Genomic DNA, 22,106 nt, shown 5'->3' with positions numbered 1-22,106 from the left:
CCCAATTTCTTGTGTTCTGGATAAAAAATCTATGTAATAATAGTCAAAGCTTTTACTTGACTTGAATTTACCTACCCATGTTGTAGGTGGTTTATAATATAATCCAATCTTATGTAAATCTTTCAGTTCAGTTTTCATAATTATATGATACAAGCTGACAACGCGCGGTTTCAGCCACGTGGTTAACGTTTCCGTAAAAATACGGGGATAATATATAACCTATAGCCTTCCTCAATAAACGGGCTATCTAACACTGAAAGAATTGTTCAAATCGGACCAGGAGTTCCTGAGTTTAGCGCGTTCAATCAAACAAACCCTTTAGCTTTATAATATTAGTATAGATGTGAGACAGTTCAAATAAGTTATTATACCAATTTGCACACCCATCACATAATAAAATGAATTTAGAATCTTCGTCTTTACTTGAGTGTTCCTTTTTAGAGTAGATTGTTTTAATTGAGATAAAGGCCAGTGACCTCTAACTTGACCTAGGCCTTCTACCTCATAAAAATTAAATTAGGTTTTTGCGGGCAGTTTTTCCAAATTGGAATATAACTTTCCGCGAACTTGAAAGTATATATTGAAACAAAGTTAGCTTAGCCTATGTAATTGGTAAAGAATATCTTGAATATTTTCCGCCTAGTGACACATTTATATTCAATATTCATATACATTTATAATAAGTAAGAACGCTTTTCATCATAAAGTATTTGGAACTCGAAAAGAAGTAGGTGTTTATCAAGTTCGAGTAATTTTCTTCAATTATAATGGAAAATCATATTCAAGAAACATTTAATGTATTTTCAGCGTTTCACTTTTGATCGAGTTCACCAATTAGGTTAAGTAAAGTTTGTTATCAGTTAATTGCTAACCGAAATTTGAGTCACGTCCCGAAATTGATGTTGAAGAAAGTCACTGTGAAGTTTATGTGGCGTAGAACATGAAAATATATGCGCAGCTAAAGGTGAATAATTTTATAGTGGGTTTATATTTGCCCAAGAGCCTGCGTAGTCAGACTTACTTCATTTATAAATGCTAAATGTTTGCCTGCGTAATATGCTCCTACCGTATTACGGTAGACAGTTATAAAGTTTGAACTATGGTGGCATTGGAAGCCAGTTCTCATGGCTCCAGACTCTCAACTGTCAAAGTACAAAGAGTATTTTTTTATATTTTCCCTGGCGTATTATGAGAAATCGCTATGAGCCTCATAAGAAGTCTCAGTTTCTTACAGCGGGCGATGTAACGAGCTTTGCTCGGATTAGGTAACTCTGTGTGATCGAATCAGACAGACAGACAGACAGACAGACATCAGCAGAAGAACCAAAGTCGCCGATATAGCTCAACGAGTGGCGATGCTGAAGTGGCTATGGGTGAGGCACATAGTTCGAAGAGGTGATGGACGTTGAAATGGAGTCCGATGGTGCTGGAATGGCGACCCCGCACTAGAAAGCCCTCACCAGGTGGTCTGACGAGCGAGTCCTTGTGTGTGTCCAGGATTCGCTGGATGCAGGCAGCTCAGGATCATGATGTTTAAAAGTCCCTACAAAAGGCAGAAGAAGCCCATGTCCAGCGGCTGATTTATGATGATGATGATGATGATGATAATGATAGTGATGATGATTATGAGAAATCACATTCTGAGTGTCTAGTCATTTAGCTGCACGGCAACCCTTCGAAATAAACAGATAACGATTTCTTACAGAGAACTTTAAGGAAGTTTAGCAATGGGTTTCCATGAAGCTTAGGACCTGGCAACTGGAAACATGATTTCTCATGGTATCCCACAAAAATACTTTGATAATTGAGGGTCTGGACCCTTGAAACCGGCTACCTTCGGTCGGAAAACGCCACCAAGGTTAAAACTCTATAATTGGCTACCGTACTTGCCCATGGTAGAATTATGGGCTAACAAACTTCCAGTCTTCATATAATGAAGTTGGTCTTGCTATCGCAGGCCTCGTTTTACATAAAAAAATGCTTTTAATCCAGCGAGTCCTCAAATCGAGTGAGCGCGTCAGCTTTATGTACGCGTTAGATATACGAAACGTTTTACGACTGGTAGTGGTACATCTACAAAATGATCGTTTTTGTTTGGCGATTCTATTTGCGTTTTTGTCGAGTTGTGTATATTTTATAAACAGTTTAACAAATATATCAGTTAGATAAAAACCGGACAAGCGCGTTGGACTCGCTCTTATCTATACTAATATGATAAAGCTGAAGAGTCTGTTTGTTTGTTTGTTTGATTGAACGCGCTAATCTCAGGAACTACTGGTCCGATTTGAAAAATTCTTTCAGTGTTAGATAGCCCATTTATCGAGGAAGGCTATAGGCTAATATATTATCCCCGGGTTCTTACGGGAACGGGAACCACGCGGGTGAAACCGCGCGGCGTCAGCTAGTGTATATTATAATGTTTATTTAGGATTTAATCACATATGATTTTTCCTTTTCACCTTTCCATGTAAGCTCTATCATTTCAACTGCTTATCTTATGATTCAATGTGAATTCTTCTGTTATTCTAGTGACAGGAACACATTTTAATAAGTAACGATTTTTGCATAATCAACCCCTTTCGGAACGAAAATAGCAATTGTGGCGAAGTTTTTGAACATAATGTAGTAATGTTTTACATTTTTGGAATCCTTATTAAATAAAAATGTTTTTAAGCTCGATATACAACTTTGTCTAGTACATTTTTTTTCAATGTGACCGTTAAAAGTAAATACAAAAAAAATGTTAAACATAAAAAAAGTAATTAGTCCCCTTTTTTGGAAAAAACTCACTTTGTAGATGAAAAATGTCTAGTTTCATTATCTAAAACAACTATGCAAAAATAATTACCAAGTATAAAATCAACGCTTAAGTAATTTTTAACCGACTTCCAAAAAGGAGGAGGTTCTACGTTCGGCTGTATGTATGTTTTTTTTTTTTTTTTTTTTTTTTATGTATGTCCAGCGATAATTCCGTCAATTATGGACCGATTTTAAAAATTCTTTTTTTGTTCTGTAGGGTTTACTTCCAGGGTGGTCCAATTTTTCTCATGTCAGGATCTGATGATGGCATCCTGGAGAAATTGAGGGGAACTTTCGAAAGTTGTAGAGACGGGTAGTACGTTTGTTAGTGTTTCCATAAGGTATTTTAAACCACTACAACTTTATGAAAGTTTGGAGTTGGTCTGATGATGGAGCCGAAACACAGACGATGGAACTCGTCAAGGATTTACAGCAGTCACCTTTTGTTTGGGCTTGATTAATTTGTATTGATGAGTACTTTCCACCTATATGGGTTGTGACTGTATTAAGGGTCTGGTGATGAAGACGAGGGACAGTGAAGAGAACTCCTCGACGGTTCACAGTAGCTACCTTGTGTTTGGACTTGATAAATTTGTATGGATGAGAACTTTCCACCTAGATGGATTGTGACTGTATTAAGGGTCTGATGATGAAGACGAGGGACAGTGAAGAGAACTCCTCGACGGTTCACAGTAGCTACCTTGTGTTTGGACTTGATAAATTTGTATTGATGAGAACTTTCCACCTAGATGGATTGCGACTGTATTAAGGGTCTGGTGATGAAGACGAAGCACAGTGAAGAGAACTCCTCGACGGCTCACAGTAGCTACCTTGTGATTGGGCTTGATAATTTTGTATTGATAAGAACTTTCCACTTAGATAGGTTGTGACACGCAGTGGCTATGCTAACACTAAAAATAAAAAAATAAAAATTTTAATAAAAAAAATTCAACCGACTTCCAACTCAAAAAATAACTTTAACTAAAAAGCAAAAAATAACATCCTACCTATGTGCTACCTTCTGATCAGTTTGAAGGCGGTGCCAAGCCAGTGTCGTGTTTTAATTAAAGCTGTTTCTGGAATAACCACAGAAATTTTGTAGTTTAAACGTATTTAATTAAAACATCACTGGCTTGGCACCGCCTTCAAACTGATCAGAACGTAGCACATAGGTAGGATGTTATTTTTTGCTTTTTAGTTAAAGTTATTTTTTGAGTTGGAAGTCGGTTGAATTTTTTTTATTAAAATTTTTTTGAGCACATGTTTGGATGAAATTGCACTAAAAGGATTCTTGTATTTTGTACTAAAATCAATATAACTTAAAATCCCTAATATTAGGCTAATAAATATATTGCATTATTTTAGTAGGCCTTATTGTCAGCTATCATCCTGTATGTCGTACTATTTAAGGAACACCCTGTATTGTATATTGGGTTTTCACGTGTATTTTACTCCTCTGCCGACGCAATTGTTACAACACCGACGTTACTGTCACTTAAAATCACTGAACTGAATCACCCTCTGAACCAAAATCCCCTCCAGCTACTGAGCCAGCCGAGTTCCAGGAATCGCACAATTCAGAAATATTTAGTGTTTTACAACTTGCCGGGTATGATACCTCCTCTCATACGTCACTCACGGCGTGTTAATACAGATAAAAAGCTGAAGAATGAAAAGAATTATTTTAAGTAAATTTGTTTTCAGGTACAGAATAAACATGATCCAGAATGAGTCTCTACAAGCAGCGTGCTGAAGCCGGCAAAACCCATAAAAAAACAAACGTCACGCGTCTCCTTGACATCCGCATAAACAAACTTTTTCATAATTTGTATTTCAAAATTTAACACTAACAACAATTACGTTAATTAACATAATAATCAGTAAGTTCCAATAAAAAAATACTTCATTTTTTTCTTTAGTTATGTAACAAGTTTTTAAAATACATATTTAAAAACATAAGACGCCATCTTGAATAATATTAAATATTACTGACGTCGCGTCATACTGACGTGTCGTACTGACTCGAGAATGTATTCGTTTTTGAATTGGTTTGTTGGTTACGACACCGTCGTGTTGCGTGCGCTCTATCTGCGTATTATTCTTTAATCTGTAATTTCAGGTAAAACCTTTGCAATTTATTGTGCCACTCGAGCGACTGACTCAAGTTTACGCATAACACGGGGGAGATACGAAACACTTTACCAAGTCATTGAACTCGGTAACCCAAGTTTATGTGATAATGTTACTTAGCGCATGTAATATGGATAAGTCGTAGAACATGGTAAATTATTTGGCGATAAATTGCTCTTATGTAAAGACCCTTATGGTCGGCCTCGCGCTTTATTGCTATTACATAGTTAATGGTAACCCTCTTACTTAATTATGCGGCTCGCGCTGCGACCCGGGCACCGGGCGTGTAAGGGCCTCTCATATTCGTGTTGGCGTTATCCCGTATAACAAGATTAGGTTGTTTCTTACGCATCAAATTATACATCAAACACTGTGTCAACAGATATGAGCTGTTTTTGGGCGGAAAATAGAGCAAACAATAGTGAATAATTGATTTTTTTAGGCCGCCAAAACTACTAGACTTGGCTCTAAAATCGTCTACGTAACTACAATTGTACCTAATATTATTGAACATTATAGAGTCAACATTTCCTAAGGATGCTCCTGTTTTGTAGTGAAAGGTACGTTTATAATATGAACTTCCAACAAGTAGCCGACAAATGTGACATTTTTTAATATAATACATGAACTATAAACATAAACGCACATATAACAAAGATATTAGTAATTTTGTTTCAACGCACATACAAATCTAACGATCATTACATTACTTACGACGTCATTAGTTCGTGCCATTTTGAATGGGGCGTTTTTCAGGGATCCGCGGCAGCGCCGCAAAATTGACCCTTTAAATCCCTGTAGCTCCGAAAGTAATGATCGCAGATATCCTGTTACTTTTACAAAATTGCTTTGCTGTTAGCATACTCTTAGTTTATACACAATTTAAAAAACTGTCATCATCTCTATTACATATGCCTCTTCGCTGTTCATCAGCCAGCCCTACAACATTATATCAGTTACCTGAAAATCTCCACAAAGGCAGGACAGATGCGTGCCGTCCCCCGCCACAAGCGCCACATGGTCGTGGTGCTGCAGGGCCGTGGCCGCGCGGCACTCGCAGCCCGCGTCGCCACAAGCGGTGCGACACCCGCCCTCGCCTGTCGCCACGCTGCCGGTCAGCTCTGCGCTCCACATCCGCTCTAGGCGCTGAATCTAGAGGGAATAAATTATAGGATATCTATATATATAAAAATCAATGCCACTTTTCGTTGTAATTCCATAACTCAAGAACGGGCTCACCTATCCAAACCAAATGCTTAGGATTTGGTCGGCATATTTAGTAGATGGTTTATGTGAAGTTTGCATAAAATCGGTCGAGCCGTTCCTCATTTGTCACATTTTTTGTAATAAATGAATTCAATAGAAACTTTTTTCACAGAAACTTTTTTGAAGTTTTGTTGACAGGACAAGCACGTTGTTATGTCATTCATGCCGTCAGTTCATTTTGGACGTGGTTCGATTAAAGCATATTATCAGCGATAAATTTCTTTGTGTTTATTATTTTAGTCGAGCGGTTCCTCATTTGTCACATTTTTTGTCATAAATGAATTCAATAGAAAGTTTTTTCACAGAAACTTTTTTGAAGTTTTGTTGACAGGACAAGCACGTTGTTATGTCATTCATGCCGTCAATTCATTTTGGACGTGGTTTGATTAAATCATATTATCAGCGATAAATTTCTTTTCACATAATTGCATTTGCAGTGCATTCATACAAACGGTGAGTCCTGAATTTATGTGTACTTTTCTAAGTTGCCGTATATGATTTCACATGGCATCATATGCGACAGCTTCTTGGGAATTTGTTTTTTTTTTGTTCTAATTTTTTTTTTCGATTTTTAAGCGAAAACATATGTGCATACGGGAAAAATGCCACCAGCCAGACGAGCAAATATAGGTCGGCGAACGCGTAATGCAAATGATGTGGCATTACTAAGACGATCACAGACTGCAGATGAACGCGCACAAGCTAATGCATCGCAGCGTGAACGTAATGCACGCAATGGATTTGTTAACCCAGTACCTGTACTGAATCTTGCACGGCCATCACGAATACGTCGTGCTGTTTTGGCTGAAATGATGCGTGCTGCTTTTAATTACAACAGTCAGATTGATTATAGTATGTATGGATACATTGGAATGATGGACGCAATATGTCCACATTGTGATGCGGCTAACTTTCCAGGTGAAACGCCCGGCATGTGTTGTGCTAATGGCAAAGTGAGATTGCCAGCATTAGAAACTCCACCCGAACCATTGTATTCATTTATTTTTGGGACATCGCAAGCGTCGAAGCACTTTCTGAGTCATATTCAACAATACAATTCGGCATTTCAAATGACTTCTTTTGGTGCAACTAAAATTATTAGAGATAATTTTATGCCGACGTTTAAGGTAAATACTTCAACAGGATTATTCCATGTTTGTATCAATCTGAAGCATAAAGTATATTTAAAAAAAAACTGATATAAGATTTACCTAAAATTGTATACATGTTACAGATTCAGGGCCAGATTTATCATCAAGCTGGTTCGTTATTGCCATACCCCGACGCTGATCATCAATTTTTGCAAATTTATTTTATTGGTGATGAAAATCGTGAATTGGATCAACGTTGTGCAATTGTTTCGAATACAAGACGAGAAATTATTCGTGAGCTACAAAGGTTTTTCCATCAGCATAACGCATTAGTTCAATTGTTTAAAATTGCTCTCGATCGTATGCCAACTGATAATCACAAAATCGTAATAAGAGCTGATAGAACACCTTTTGGAGAGCATGCAAGGCGATTTAATGCACCAACAATTGATGAGGTTGCAATTGTAATTCTTGGTGATCAGTTTCAATCCCGTGATATTGTACTTCATCGTAGAAATGAGCAATTGCAACGTGTTTCGGAACTTCATCGTAGTTACGATGCATTACAGTACCCAATATTGCATTGGAAAGGTGACGATGGTTACCATATCAATATACCAATGATTGATCCACGAACAGGTAAATAATTGACCTATTTTTAGTGTGTTGACATTTCATTTCTACAACTTTCTAAAGTCACATTTTGTAATTATTTTCAGGTCTACATATACAGAAAAAAGTTAGTGCCATGAATTTTTATTCGTATCGATTGATGATTCGTCCACAAGAACAAAATTATATCTTAAAATGTGGTAAACTATATCATCAGTACATCGTTGATATGTATGCCAAAATAGAGACTGAACGTCTTAATTATATTCGTTTCAACCAAGCAAAATTAAGATCCGAAGAATATATTCATTTGCAAGATGCGATAGCGAATGATGCTAATGTTAATGACATCGGACGTTTAACTATATTGCCATCTTCGTATATTGGTAGCCCACGGCATATGAACGAATATGCACAAGACGCAATGTCTTATGTACGAAAATACGGTCGACCGGATCTGTTCATTACATTTACATGTAATCCGCAGTGGGATGACATCAAGAACAATTTATTTGAAGGCCAGTCGACAACTGATCGTCATGACATTACAGCACGTGTTTTTCGGCGAAAATTGAAAGCACTTATGGATTTAATTGTGAAATTACGTGTATTTGGAGAGGTGCGTTGCCATATGTACTCCATCGAATGGCAAAAAAGGGGATTGCCGCACGCACATATATTAATTTGGCTGGTAAATAAAATAACTCCGGATCAAATCGATAACGTTATATCAGGTGAAATTCCTGATCAAACTGTTGATCCTGAGTTATTTGATGTTGTCGTTAAAAACATGATACATGGTCCGTGCGGTGAACTAAATATGAATTCGCCATGTATGATTGATGGAAAGTGTTCGAAACGATACCCAAGACAATTGACTTCAGACACAATAACGGGCAATGACGGATATCCGTTGTATAGACGTAGATCACCTAATGATAATGGCAAAACGGCAACCATTAGAATGCGTAACCAGGACGTTGAAGTTGATAATCGTTGGGTGGTTCCGTATTGTCCATTATTATCGAAAATATTCAAGGCTCATATAAATGTGGAGTATTGTAATTCAGTCAAATCCATTAAATATATTTGCAAGTATGTAAATAAAGGGAGCGATATGGCTGTTTTCGGTGTAGCTGGTGATAATAGAAATGATGAAATTACTCAGTATCAACTGGGGCGCTATATTAGTAGTAATGAAGCTGTCTGGAGGATTCTGTCGTTTCCAATGCACGAAAGACATCCTGTGGTTGTTCACTTAGCTGTGCATCTTGAGAATGGCCAACGTATTTATTTTAATGAAGCAAATGCATTGGAAAGAGCAGCACACCCACCAGCGACTACGTTGACAGCTTTTTTCAAATTATGCGAAACTGATACATTTGCTAGAAATTTGTTATATTCCGAAGTGCCTCAGTACTATACATGGAATGTGTCTTCAAAAAAATTTCAAAGACGTAAACAAGGAACAGCAGTCGATGGGCATTCAGGCATTTTCAAAACAGATGCAATTGGGAGAATGTATACAGTACATCCAAACAATGCTGAGTGTTTTTATTTGCGATTGCTATTAGTTAACGTCAATGGCCCAAAATCATTTCAAGAATTAAGGACAGTCGACGGTCATTTGTGTCAAACATATCGTGAAGCATGTCAACTCTTGCATTTGTTGGAGGATGATGCACATTGGGATTCAACACTTAATGATGCATCTACGTCAGCTCATCCACAACAAATACGAATGCTATTTGCCATTATATTATCGACATGTATGCCATCAAATCCACTTGAATTATGGAACAAATATAAAAATTATATGGCAGAAGATATTTTAATTCGTATGCGTCATCATGCAAGAAATCCTGATTTGTTGATTACCTTGGAAATGTGCAACGAAGCTTTGATAATAATTGAAGATATATGTCTAACGATTGCAAATAAAGCATTAGTACAATTGGGTATGACCGCACCAAATCGTCCCATGCATGATTTGTTTGATCGTGAATTGCAACGTGAGCAGGAATTCAACTGTAATGATTTGCGTTTATTTGTACAATCGAATATAACCAAATTAAATATTCAGCAAAAACATGTATATGATACAATCATGCAAGCCGTTTCCAATAATGCAGGTGGATTATATTTTTTGGATGCACCTGGTGGCACAGGTAAAACGTTCGTTATATCATTGATTTTAGCGACTATTCGATCAGATCAGAAAATTGCACTAGCACTTGCATCTTCGGGAATTGCTGCTACATTATTAGAAGGTGGTCGGACCGCACACTCTGCATTAAAATTGCCATTGAATGTACAGGTGATTGAAACTCCAACTTGCAATATATCGAGAAATTCTGCTATGGCAAAAGTTCTGCGATTAACGTCAATTATTTTATGGGATGAGTGTACAATGGCGAATAAAAAATCACTAGAAGCATTCAATCGAACAATGCAAGATTTACGTGGTAATCAACAGCTTTTTGGTGGTGCTTTGATATTACTTTCAGGGGATTTTCGTCAAACATTGCCTGTCATTCCTCGATCAACTCCTGCTGATGAAATAAATGCCTGCTTGAAGTCATCAGTTCTTTGGAGATATCTACAAAAATTGACACTAAACATTAATATGCGTGTTCACCTACAAAATGATCCAGCTGCCCATGAGTTCTCAAAACAATTGTTAGAAATTGGTGACGGCAAAATACAAATCGACAGAACCAACGGATTGATCGCTGTACCGAACAATTTTTGTACAATTGCGCAATCGATAGATGAATTGATTGAATGTGTTTTTCCGAATATTGTTCAGAATTACAGAAATCATGATTGGTTGACAGAACGCGCCATTTTAGCACCGAAAAACATTCATGTCAATGCAATTAATTTTCAAATTCAAGCGAAACTGCCAGGCGTAGTCACGAAATATAAATCAATTGACAGTGTTATGAATCAAGATGAGGCAATGAATTATCCAATTGAATTTTTAAATTCATTGGAGCCGGCTGGTATGCCACCGCATTGCTTGAATCTGAAAGTTGGTTCTTCGATTATATTATTGCGAAATATTAATCCACCAAAACTGTGTAACGGAACAAGATTGGCAGTGAAAAAGTTATTGCCAAATTTGATTGAAGCTACGATCTTAACTGGTAAATCAAAAGGAGAAGTTGTTTTGATACCGCGTATACCTATGATTCCAACTGATATGCCTTTTGAGTTCAAACGTTTACAATATCCTGTGCGTTTATCATTTGCGATGTCCATCAACAAGGCCCAAGGTCAAACACTTCACGTTTGTGGTGTGAATTTGGAGGAACATTGTTTTTCACATGGCCAGTTATATGTTGCCTGTTCCAGAGTCGGTACCCCCAGCCGTTTGTTTATTTATGCTCAAAATGGAAAAACAAAAAATATTGTTTATCCAAATGTTTTGGATTAAGTGTGTTGTAAATAGCTAGCAATTGATTTCGATTTTAAATAAAATATTTTTTTGATTAAATAAATGAATTTGATGTTCCGATTTGTTTATTTTATTTCACTTTATACGTAGCGAAGCACGTACCGGGCCGCTAGTCTTTTATAAAAAAAAAACTACTAGCCGCCGACGACCTGTTGCTCGTAGTTTATACTTATTACACGCTCTATATTAGCTTCACTTGTAACTATGTATGTAAGAATATCTTCGTTTCTTAATTTGATCCATTTCCCGGTCTTCGATTACAGAACGATTCGACGTGTATATTTTCTTTATTGTCTATGATCTATGAAATAAACAACTAATGTAAACCAAGTAAAAAAAACACATATAAAAGGAAATGATGTTCAAAGCAGTCATGCCACTTTGCCCAAGACATATTGATTTCTTACGTAAGTGATACACCTACGTCGGCGTCTGGTTAAAAATAAATACTATTAAGTGGCGTGCATAAGGTTTTTAACTAGAGTATGCACACTAAGTAAAAGTTGGAAAATTCCTTGTTTAACTATGTATACTGTGGTTCAACATAGGTTTGCATTGAGTCTATGAAGTTCACGCCACTGATACTATTATAAATACATATAAATATTACATTAATCACCTCAATCGTAACACTTTGGTTGGAAGCAGGTATAAACCGGTGCGTGCACATGAGCCTCTCTTCAATGTTCCAGAACATGTGATGATGTGAGGGAGCGGACACTCCTCCGTGAGCTGGCGACGCCAGACCGTAGTGAGTGGAGGCGCACGTGGCGTCAGGGGACACGGTGCCTTCATGCTGTTCTGTATTGGAGAAAATACCTTCTATATTAGTTCTCAAAACTTAGATCGTAAAGAATCCTAGATACTACGAGTACCTCTACCATAGAATGATCAAGTATCCACGACGGAAAGTAAAGTGAAAATGTAACTAAGTAACTACTGTCTAACGATCTTTTTGCATCTACCATCTTTTTATAATAAATCAGTGAAATATTTTAAGATAAATAATTATTACGTCACTAAAAAAACAAGACTAAAATTTTAGTTAAAATGTTTCCAAGTAAGTAATTTATTCCACATTGAATAATGTTGCCGTACGTTGTTAGTATGCTGCGACATTATCATAAAACCATTCTTTTTTAGATTTTCGATGTTTTGATTTTTTACAAAAAAAGTCAACCGAGACTGAGTAATAGGTTAGCTGCTCAGGCCGTGATTGTTAAAGGAATGCGAGCAGTGGTTGAATTGTGTCAAATCGTCTCTCAGGATCTCAGATTCTTTCGATTCATCAATTTTTGGTATAACTTATGTATTATTTTATATCAACGAAATTGTTTGGAAAACGGGATTAGCTTTTGTACATTGCAAAAGTACCTACTCACCATCATGGAACGCAAAGGCACCGTCTACAAACTCCTCTTCATCGACACTTTGTGACGTCGCCCTTCTCACTAATATCGTCAAGTTTGATCCTTTTGAAGTAACAGCTTGCCGAAATAAGAACCGTCCAGACGGGTCCCTCGCTTCTCTGACAGATGGACCGCAAACACGTAAAAGAGCTCTATCTCCTCTTTCAAACCTGTCTCCTCTCTCTCCTCTTGCAACAAATTCGTGAAGGCCCTCTAAGATCTCAATATGAGATCTACAACTTTGTAGCCTGCCAAAAAATATTTTTCATTAACCATCACCAAACTCTTTAATAAGTATTAAGTATTTAAGTTAGATTCTCTATATTTCATAGTTATCATCAAAGATATCTTAATTACAAATCAATAGAAATACGCGATCTTGTCACCGCGTACGTGCGTAGATCTCTAAATTTTAGAAAAAAATATTTATAATTGTTAACTGTTTCCGATAACACATTTAGAATGAAAAAATGATTGTGTCACACTGCATAATAATAAGTTTCCGCACTTGAATTTTTAGAGCCAAGTAACTTAACGCGTTTCTTTGAACACGCCTTTTCTTGTGTCTAAAAAGATTTTTAAAACTTTTGTAATAGACAAAACAAATGACATACCTTAAATTATAATTAAACAGCGACACTTGGACCACGTCCGTTGGAATGCCAACCAAATGTATAACGCATTGCGCTCTCCACGCTGTGGTTCTTGTATCAAAATGCCCGGAGCGGATGCCGCCCGCTCCATAGCCCCGCACCGTGGCCCCACATCCAATGTGACCCCCTTTATTGGTCGATATTTCATTCGAAGCCGCGTCATTTTCTACGAGAGCGTTCCTCTCACCTTTAATGAAAGTGGTTGGTAAATTTATGTTTATAAATACCGACCTTGAATCAAACATTAGGTTTAAGGTTTAACGATGGATTCCTGAGCAAATATCCAAATATTTTTCGTTAAATAATTCTCTGACGCATTTATAAAGGAATTATTGGAGTTCACTCCTTAAGAATCGATTTTTTATATATAAGGCGCCCGGTATGAGAAAAATCCGAGGGGTAAAACCAACTGAACTAACGAAAAAGTGTCACGTTTTTGGTGCGCACCTTTAGTGCGCAACTTTCTAATTTAGCTGTGAGTGTATTGAGACGTACATAGGGTATGCTGTATAGGCGACTATACCTATATACTATATGTTATTGGGCTTGTTTGTTTAATGATTATATCATTGTAAGAGTAAAATATATAATGTGAAGTATATTATAAAGTCTATTAGTTATTTTACAATTCTATACATTTAGTCTTCTTTAACATAAGTATTACTAAAGCCCTACTCGATGTGCACTGTTTACCAACAAAAAAAAGTGTATATGTTAAAAAAAACAAAAAGCTAGCTCGAAGCACGTCTCAATACTCGCGCCTTATAAGTGAAAGGTGCGCAACCGAGGTGCAGCAGGCCGCGGCGTGCGCACCCGCCTAATGCGTGCACATGGGTGCGATGTGCAAGTTGTTGGCGGCACAGCGCACGGTGAAAGATGCGCAGAATAGGTTGCGCAGAAAAAACGTAACGCATGTCATTTCATAACTTATTGGAGTTTACTCCTTAACAATCGATTTTTCATTTATACCCCTCGGTACGTTTTTTGTGCGCAACCTATTCTGCGCACCTTTCACCGTACGTAGCCGCCATAGCGTGCACATGCCTAGCGCGTCCGCACGCACGTGCACGCTGTTGGCGGGCGCGCACGCAGCGCTGCACCTCGGTTGCGCACCTTTCACTTTTCAGGCGTTGCTATTGAAAAGAGTAAACTCCATTCGTGCGTCGGAGCTGACACACTTTTTTTTAATTTATAGGGAGGTACTAATAGACTAGAAGCCCTTAGAAAAAAATAACCTGTGAAAAAAATAACCAGAAATGCCAGCATAGTGCTCAGAATTATTTTCTGATATAATAACAGCCTTCTAAGCGTTATTTACGTTGGTTCATTTCACAGGTTAATTTTGTCCATGGACTTGTTGTCTATAAGTTTTATTTCCAAGTCGAGTGAATATAAATAGATTTTAAATGGAAAATTTATACTGTTTGTAGACTCCGACAACAGTTTCACTTTACAGATAGAAACATTTTAACGCAATGGTCTGATGGTGGTGCCGGGGGTGTGATTAAACAAACTGTACTACTTCCAGATTAGTGCTCTATCATTTTAGACTGCATCGCCTAAAGTCAGTTGGGATGCATAAAAAAGTAACTGGTTTGCCATCCACCATTTATGATGAATAGCGTAACTTAGCTTATACATTGGTATCCAAATTAAATGATTTTTATAAAAATCAGGTGAGTCGAATGAGAATGGTAATTTGATTATTTAAATGGAAGATTTGGTCAACGATACAAATAAGGTAATTTATGTACTTGAAAAGGTTTCTTGGCTTGATTGTTGGTTCAACGACTCAGCATACAGAGAGCTCCTGAAGTCTTGACTATAAATGCTTAGACATTCAAACTTCGTAACAAAAGTGCAAATGTTTTTATATATTTTGAAAAAGATTATCAGATCAATTTATGAATGAGGTAAGTTAAAGATTATCAATGTAAGAATGAGGTAAGTCATTAAATACTTAATAAATAAATGCATGCCTAATTGGCAAGATACATTTACCATATACATCTACCGACCACCTGTATAAATAATGCATGTATCTGCAAAGAAATAAATTGATTGATTGATTGATTGATTGATTCAAAAGATCTGATAATGGTTACCATGTGTTAGATGTGTTAACGCTGCAAGAGGCGGCGAGGCGGCAGCAACTGTAGGCGGCGGTGCACTCGTGTCTATTTTCTCCAAGAATTCCAACTTGGCAATAAATCCATTGTAGTCGTAAGGTGGGATGAGCGGTCCAGAACTGTTACATGAAATAAACAAATTCAGTGGAATCGTAAAGGATTCCATTGAATTTGAAAACAAAACATAGAGGTTATTTAATATTGACAGAGTAAACATGTGTTCTAGGAAGGTCTATACAATTGTTACGTTGCCTCTAAGTTCCGAAAATTTAAATTCCAAAATGAACTTGAATTTATTAATTGGTTTATTATGATTAATTTGATATGTAAGTATGGGTATAATATACATTTATATTAAATAAGAAAGAAAGACAAGTTTATTGAGAAAACACATCACACAAAAGAGAAAGTGAGAAAAAAAAACAATAATCAAAACTACAAAAGGTTCTCAAGTTGACCGGTATATTTATTTTTAATGTATGTACATCGATTATTTAACTTTAAATGAGTATCGGCACCCAAAAGAGAAAGAGAGAAAAAAAAAACAATAATTAAAACTGGCATGATGTGATCAGTAATTCTAAAAGTGTCTCCACTCAGCATATTGCTGTTTCCTGAGGACACCGCGCTGATCTTCCGTGGAGTCATTAAGGTGACGTATGGACGGTATCGAGACTTGCGGAGTGCCTCTAGGCATTCATCAACAATAAAAAAACAGGTACGTTCTATACAAAATATAAAAAAAACAAAGAAGTGTACACATAAATAAGCCCCTAAATAAAATATAAGACAATAATTTAATAAATAAATATTATAACGAATTAAATATAAGGACATATTAGTTAATTAAATAGGACATAAAGTAGATCGCTGGTTAAGTAGGAACCTATGATCCGGAACTAAGCCCCCAAAATCGGTTTAAAAAATTATACTTGAACTTTCAGCACTATGACCAGTAGATAAAATGTACGCGGACAAGTAACAGGCAAAAACCAGTATATATAAAATGATGTACCACAATTTAAAGAACTGTCTAAAGATACAACAGTAAACAATTAATAATGAAGAACAAAACAGCTTAACAATAAAGTTACAGCTAGATAAAGATAAAGATAAATAAACAGACGAACAAATTGGGTCAAAGTATTGAAATTTGAAAGACAAACCTGAGGATTGTTTAGACTATCTACTGTAACAAACGCCAGCCAAAAGACTGGAAGCTTTAAATTAGTGTAAGATATTTTTGTTTTGATATTAAAGTTTATATAAATAATAGCGTTTATCTAGCTTGTTATGAACTTTATTTAACTTCTTAATACATTTATTATTTTTAAAACTTATATGTATTTTATTTATTAAACGACTTCAAAAAGTAGGATGTTCTCAAGTTGACCGGTATATTTTTGTTTTTAATGTATGGACATCGATTATTTAACTTAAAATGAGTATCGGCTTACAACACGATATTTTAAAACCGGTGGATTGCATAAGTATTGATAACTATTAAGACTAGGATATGTACGGTAAACAGTACTGCTATTTTTTAATTCGTAGTAATCCTGAAACAGTAACAGTTTAAAAATAATATTACGAATTGAAAACAAAAAGTTCTTTGATAAATCTATCTAAACCTGCAAAATAGGGCAATTCCAAAATAACCATTATATGAATCGTACCAATAAAAGTAGAGAACTGTACCTAAACTTTTAAGATAACAAAATGGCTGCTTTGTTCTACATTTCTTTAGAACACCACTATGTAGAAATACTACTATGTAAATAAATTGTTATTTATTATTTCACAAAGAATTTATTGAAATGGTATTTTAAAGCTTCATTGTGCTCAAAACAATCTTTATGAAATTTGTATGATTTCGAGTATCTTGTCTTTATAACATTGTTCGAATTATTTGTTCAGAACCTTTTTTTCTCAAATATTATTAAAATACCGTTTATAAGTGAAGCATACAAGCCAATTTAAAAAGACCATTACGAGAAAAGAAACGAAGCGAAAGAACTTCTCGTTACAATACTACAAAGTCTAGTTGAACGTATTATTTTCCTCGAATGTGCTGTTTTTTTATTTTATGTGCCTCTTTATAAAGTTTCTGCGCTTGTCAATAATACTCCGAAAATTGATATTATTTGTTCTTGTTTTAAAATTATATCCTGTTTGTCTGACCGTCTGCTACGATTAGTCAGTCTGTTTACGCTAATCTCCGGAAATACTTAAAGAATTTTTATAATGTTTTTACATGTTAGAGTCCTGCCCCTGAAGCCAAGTGGCACGTCGATTCTCTTTCTACAATCGCAAACGCTTAGAATAGAGTAATTATGATAACAATAAAATTATTTGAGAAAAAGCGTGAAGTGTTGCAACTTGAGTCATGAGGATCAAAACGTCGGTCGTCAGAACGTTTTTAATAAATAATAAAAATCGGTCCTTAAAAGACGGAATAATCGCTGGACATACATAAAAAAACATACATACAGCCGAACGTAGAACCTCCTCCTTTTTGGAAGTCGGTTAAAAAATATATTAGAACCGAATACATATTCTAAGTCCGCTCTATGGTGATTAAATAAGGCTTTATTTTTAAATCTTTTTAACTAGGTACACAACGGCTTTCACCAATAGATAAAGTGAGTCAAGAGGAAGGTTTAAATGTATATAAATAAAGTTAATAATACTTTAACTATAATAATAATAAACAATTTCGTGGGTCAGGGTTTCCACGCGAAAAGTCAATAAAAATGTGCAAAAAAAAAAGGTAATAAAAATAGACAACAATTCTTCAAAATGAAAATGTACAAAATGCGAAAACACTCGTCTAAATGAGGCGCATACCATAAATCTCCGATCGAGCGGATTACGTACTTGAACTCCAACAATAGATTCGGCCCGGGATGCTCCAGCGTGGCTATTCTCTCGGAACAGAGCGACGCGAGCAGCGGCGCCGACGGCGAGCTGCCAGCCCGCAACGTTAAATAGTCCGTGGCACAATGGCTGCAAAGAGGTGATAATTATCAATTGTCCAAAGGCTGTACGAATACGATGAATGGAAACGTCCTAACGCTGGCCACCCGCCATACGATAAGCCCACATGTAGCGCTAACGGCATCCGATTTTGATCGTGTAATTATTACGTAAGGACGTTTTAAATTTCCAGTTTATTTAGGGGGAAACCTTACTTACACCTTATACTTGTATAAAAAAAATACATATAGACCACAAGCAATGTAAAAAAAGTTATCCCATTTCATAGGTTAATTTTGTCCATGTTTCTCTCCACTTGTTCTCCACAAAGTGGATAGATAGACAAAATGTCAATGGCGGCGAAGTAGTCGCAGTCCTATCTCTTTCATCTCGCAACACAAGTAATTTTTAGCACCATCTAATCTAATATGTGACCAAGTGAAGATAAATAGACAACATGTCGACCAATGGCCGCGGTGTACTCCCAGTTTCATCTCTTTCGTCCAAACCCAATGAAAGAGAGCGGTATTTTCAGCTGCACCTGTTGAAATTTGTCTATTTCTCTTCACGAGATTATCTCGTTGGTTGCATAGGCCACAGTAGAGACAACCAGCAGCCAAAAGACGGCGGCTACAATAATTCAGGCTTCCTTATAGGAGACAAATTAATCTAAGAGCCCACGCCGTCCGCCGATACAAAATCGAAGATTTACATAGCAAGTTTTGTTAATACTTCTATTTCTTTTATAATGGTTGTAGAAAAAGTATTATATGCATGCAAATTACCATTGTAATTTGACTATGAAGCGATGCCGGAAAATCACTTTCCCTCATGACATTGGCATAGATAATTACTATTTTAGTAGGTACACGCACATACTCTTCTTTCTAGACACGGCTCTCTAGTCAAAGTGGACAAAGGAGCTATTAGTAGTTATTAGAAAGTAGAAAATAAATAAAGCAAGCACTCAAACAGTAAATGTACTTAATGAAAAAAAGAAATTACATTTGGTTTACAATGCGATGGTTTTGTCCACACATCCCAGGCAGCGTGGTCGTGGGTGAAAGGGAGATATGGGGTGGTTCTTTTATATCCAGCGGCGATTGTTCAGTGGCCTTTCAAAACATACGAATTCACATGCGGGTGTCTGATAAAAATTCAGACTCCGGAATTGAAGTGGAATATTCAGTCTATTTCAATTCCAGGCGAGTGTTTTTAATGATGCCCTCGTTATGCTTGTGAAAACCGACTCTATCTAATTGTTATACTAGATAAACGATTAGTTAAAAAAATTAAAGTTTAATTATAAGTCAGGTATAAGTAGGTATAAGGTATGTTTAAAGACGAAAGTCTTTGGCCAGTGCGTTCTACCTGTCATAACTTACGGTGCCGAAACATGAACACTGACAGCGAGGCTAGTCGACAAACTCCAAGTCGCTGAGCGTGCTATGGGGAGAGCTATGCTTGGAATCTCTTTGAGGGATAAAATCCGGAACGAAGTAACTGACATAGCTCTCAGGGCTAGTACATTGAAGTGGCAGTGGGCTGGTCATGTCTGTCAGACGACCGATGGTCGTTGGAGTCGTAAGGTCCTTGAGTGGAGACCGCGTCTCGATAAGCGGAGTGTGGGGAGCCCCGCCACTAGGTGTGGCGACAACCTCCGAAAGGTGGCCGGCATCACACCTAGCATGGATGCAAAAAGCCAAAGATATGCGGGCTGGCGCTGCTTAAAAGTGGCCTTTATGGAGCAGTTGATGCCAAATGGCTAATAATGTATGTATGTAATGTCAAGTTAGGTCTTAATTGCGGTCTCACTGATGTTAAATGAGCAAGCGGGCTTGATAAAAGAGTTACAAGTTTATTTACCCATGCCCTTGACAGTTTCTACGTGGTAACATATACTCGTAGGTACCGGAACGCTAAATTGCTTGGCAAGTACCTACGTCTCCGTGATGGTCCTGATAAAGTGGACAAGCCAAGTCCGAAGTCTACCATCAGAAGATTGAGCTTATTTAGAAATATATAATTCTGAATTTACCCCAGAACCTCAACCTTACAAGGCCTTTTATGTAGAGTCTAGAGATCTATCAAAAAATGTGACCAAAACTAATGTTGAGGATAAATAGGAGATTTTTTCAAGGTCAGGGTTATAATTAAAGTCGAAAACTTTAAATTAATCTTACGATGGTTTCAAACGCGCCTTGATCCGAGACCAAAAAAATCTGCCAGATACAAACATATAATAAGGCATCGTTATAACATATAAAGTCAACCATCAAATATCAGATAATATACCTAATAAATACTGTGTATAGAACCTAAAATATTTTTTTTTACGTTTAATTAACGGCTGAACATTAAATTCAATAACTGTAATCTAATATGCCACTAATTGTTACAAATTAATTAATGCTAGTTACCTACTCTGTTAGCGAACATAATAATAATAATTATTGTTGAAGGCATACCCATTCCAGTTGGCTGGCTAGTGTATTAAGGTGTCCAAAGACCAGTAAGGTGACCATATAGATTACGAGATTTGTCGATTATAGTCCGACAGACCTACGCTGTTGGCCTCGTCTTGATGGGCTGGGTAGGTATTATGATGGTATATTCCCCACTTAATAAAAAGTCGGCTTGTTCGCCTTTGTGTCTAAAAGCGTTACTAAAGTCCTAATAACGAGATTGAACACGATGGGGTTTTGTCAGTAACAGTCCAACATACTCTCAGGCCTCCCCATGATACTCGTAGGTAGGTGTAATGATGATTTGATTTTCAATTCCCATGGTAAAAATGTATAAAAACGTTACCCTCATGACAGAGATAACACTGTCGGTAATGGTACGTCATACTATGTTGACTTTCCTATAGGTCGGTGTTATGATGATTATCCAACTTCAATAAACGTATGATCACAGCTACGTTAGGTGGCAATTTAAGTGAAGCACAGTTATCAGGAGAGATAGAACAACATGAGGTAGGTATGCGTATAATATTATTCTAGAGTACATTTATAAATACAGGACCATGAAAAGTAATGCACTACGCAGTTTCAAAATGACTACTTTTAATTTAGTTTTATACATAGAAAGGCTCAAGTTCTTCTTGAAACCTTAAAAAAGGCGAAGGTTCTCAATTTAATGAGTACCAGAATGTTTTCTTATTAGATACTTACCTATAAGAGGTATTATTTTAGATTAAAAACTAAACCTCAATAAAGAATGAAGTTGTGTATTCGATACACTTAACGTTGGGGGGATGTTGGCTAGGTACCTACGTGTTTCCGCAACGCAGAGCAAATGATTAAATTGCTAAAAGAGCGAAAACGAAACGTTGCATTTCAGAGATCTTGTAATTGCTAAAAGTTGTTTTCAAGAAACGCTGTTTGTTCCCTTTTCTTGTAATCTCAGCTGGAGCTGCGATAGAATTTTAACTTTATTTTTTTATACTAAAATAAACCGTTGAGATAATCCTCTTGAGCACTTAAGTAGTTATTTTATAACAAAATAATGATGAGAAAACAAAAACAAGAAAAAGAAATGAAACCCTTGTAACTACCAATAATACAAAAAATGTAAGT

At 36.5% G+C, this 22,106-nt stretch overlaps 1 protein-coding gene across 1 annotated transcript; it reads left to right on the top strand.

Moving 5' to 3' along the window:
- Positions 1 to 7,329: 7,329 nt before the first annotated feature.
- LOC128199284 (uncharacterized) lies at positions 7,330 to 11,415 on the top strand. The gene is made up of 2 exons (XM_052888197.1): positions 7,330 to 7,925; positions 8,006 to 11,415. The coding sequence occupies exons 1-2, from the start codon at positions 7,421 to 7,423 to the stop codon at positions 11,335 to 11,337; spliced, it is 3,837 nt and encodes a 1,278-aa protein (XP_052744157.1). The 5' UTR covers positions 7,330 to 7,420; the 3' UTR covers positions 11,338 to 11,415.
- Positions 11,416 to 22,106: the final 10,691 nt, after the last annotated feature.

The sequence above is a fragment of the Bicyclus anynana genome, chromosome 1 (assembly GCF_947172395.1).
Source record: "Bicyclus anynana chromosome 1, ilBicAnyn1.1, whole genome shotgun sequence".
NCBI lineage: Eukaryota > Metazoa > Arthropoda > Insecta > Lepidoptera > Nymphalidae > Bicyclus > Bicyclus anynana.
The sequence above is the reverse complement of the archived record's forward strand: the minus strand, read 5'-3'. Positions and strand labels throughout refer to the sequence as shown.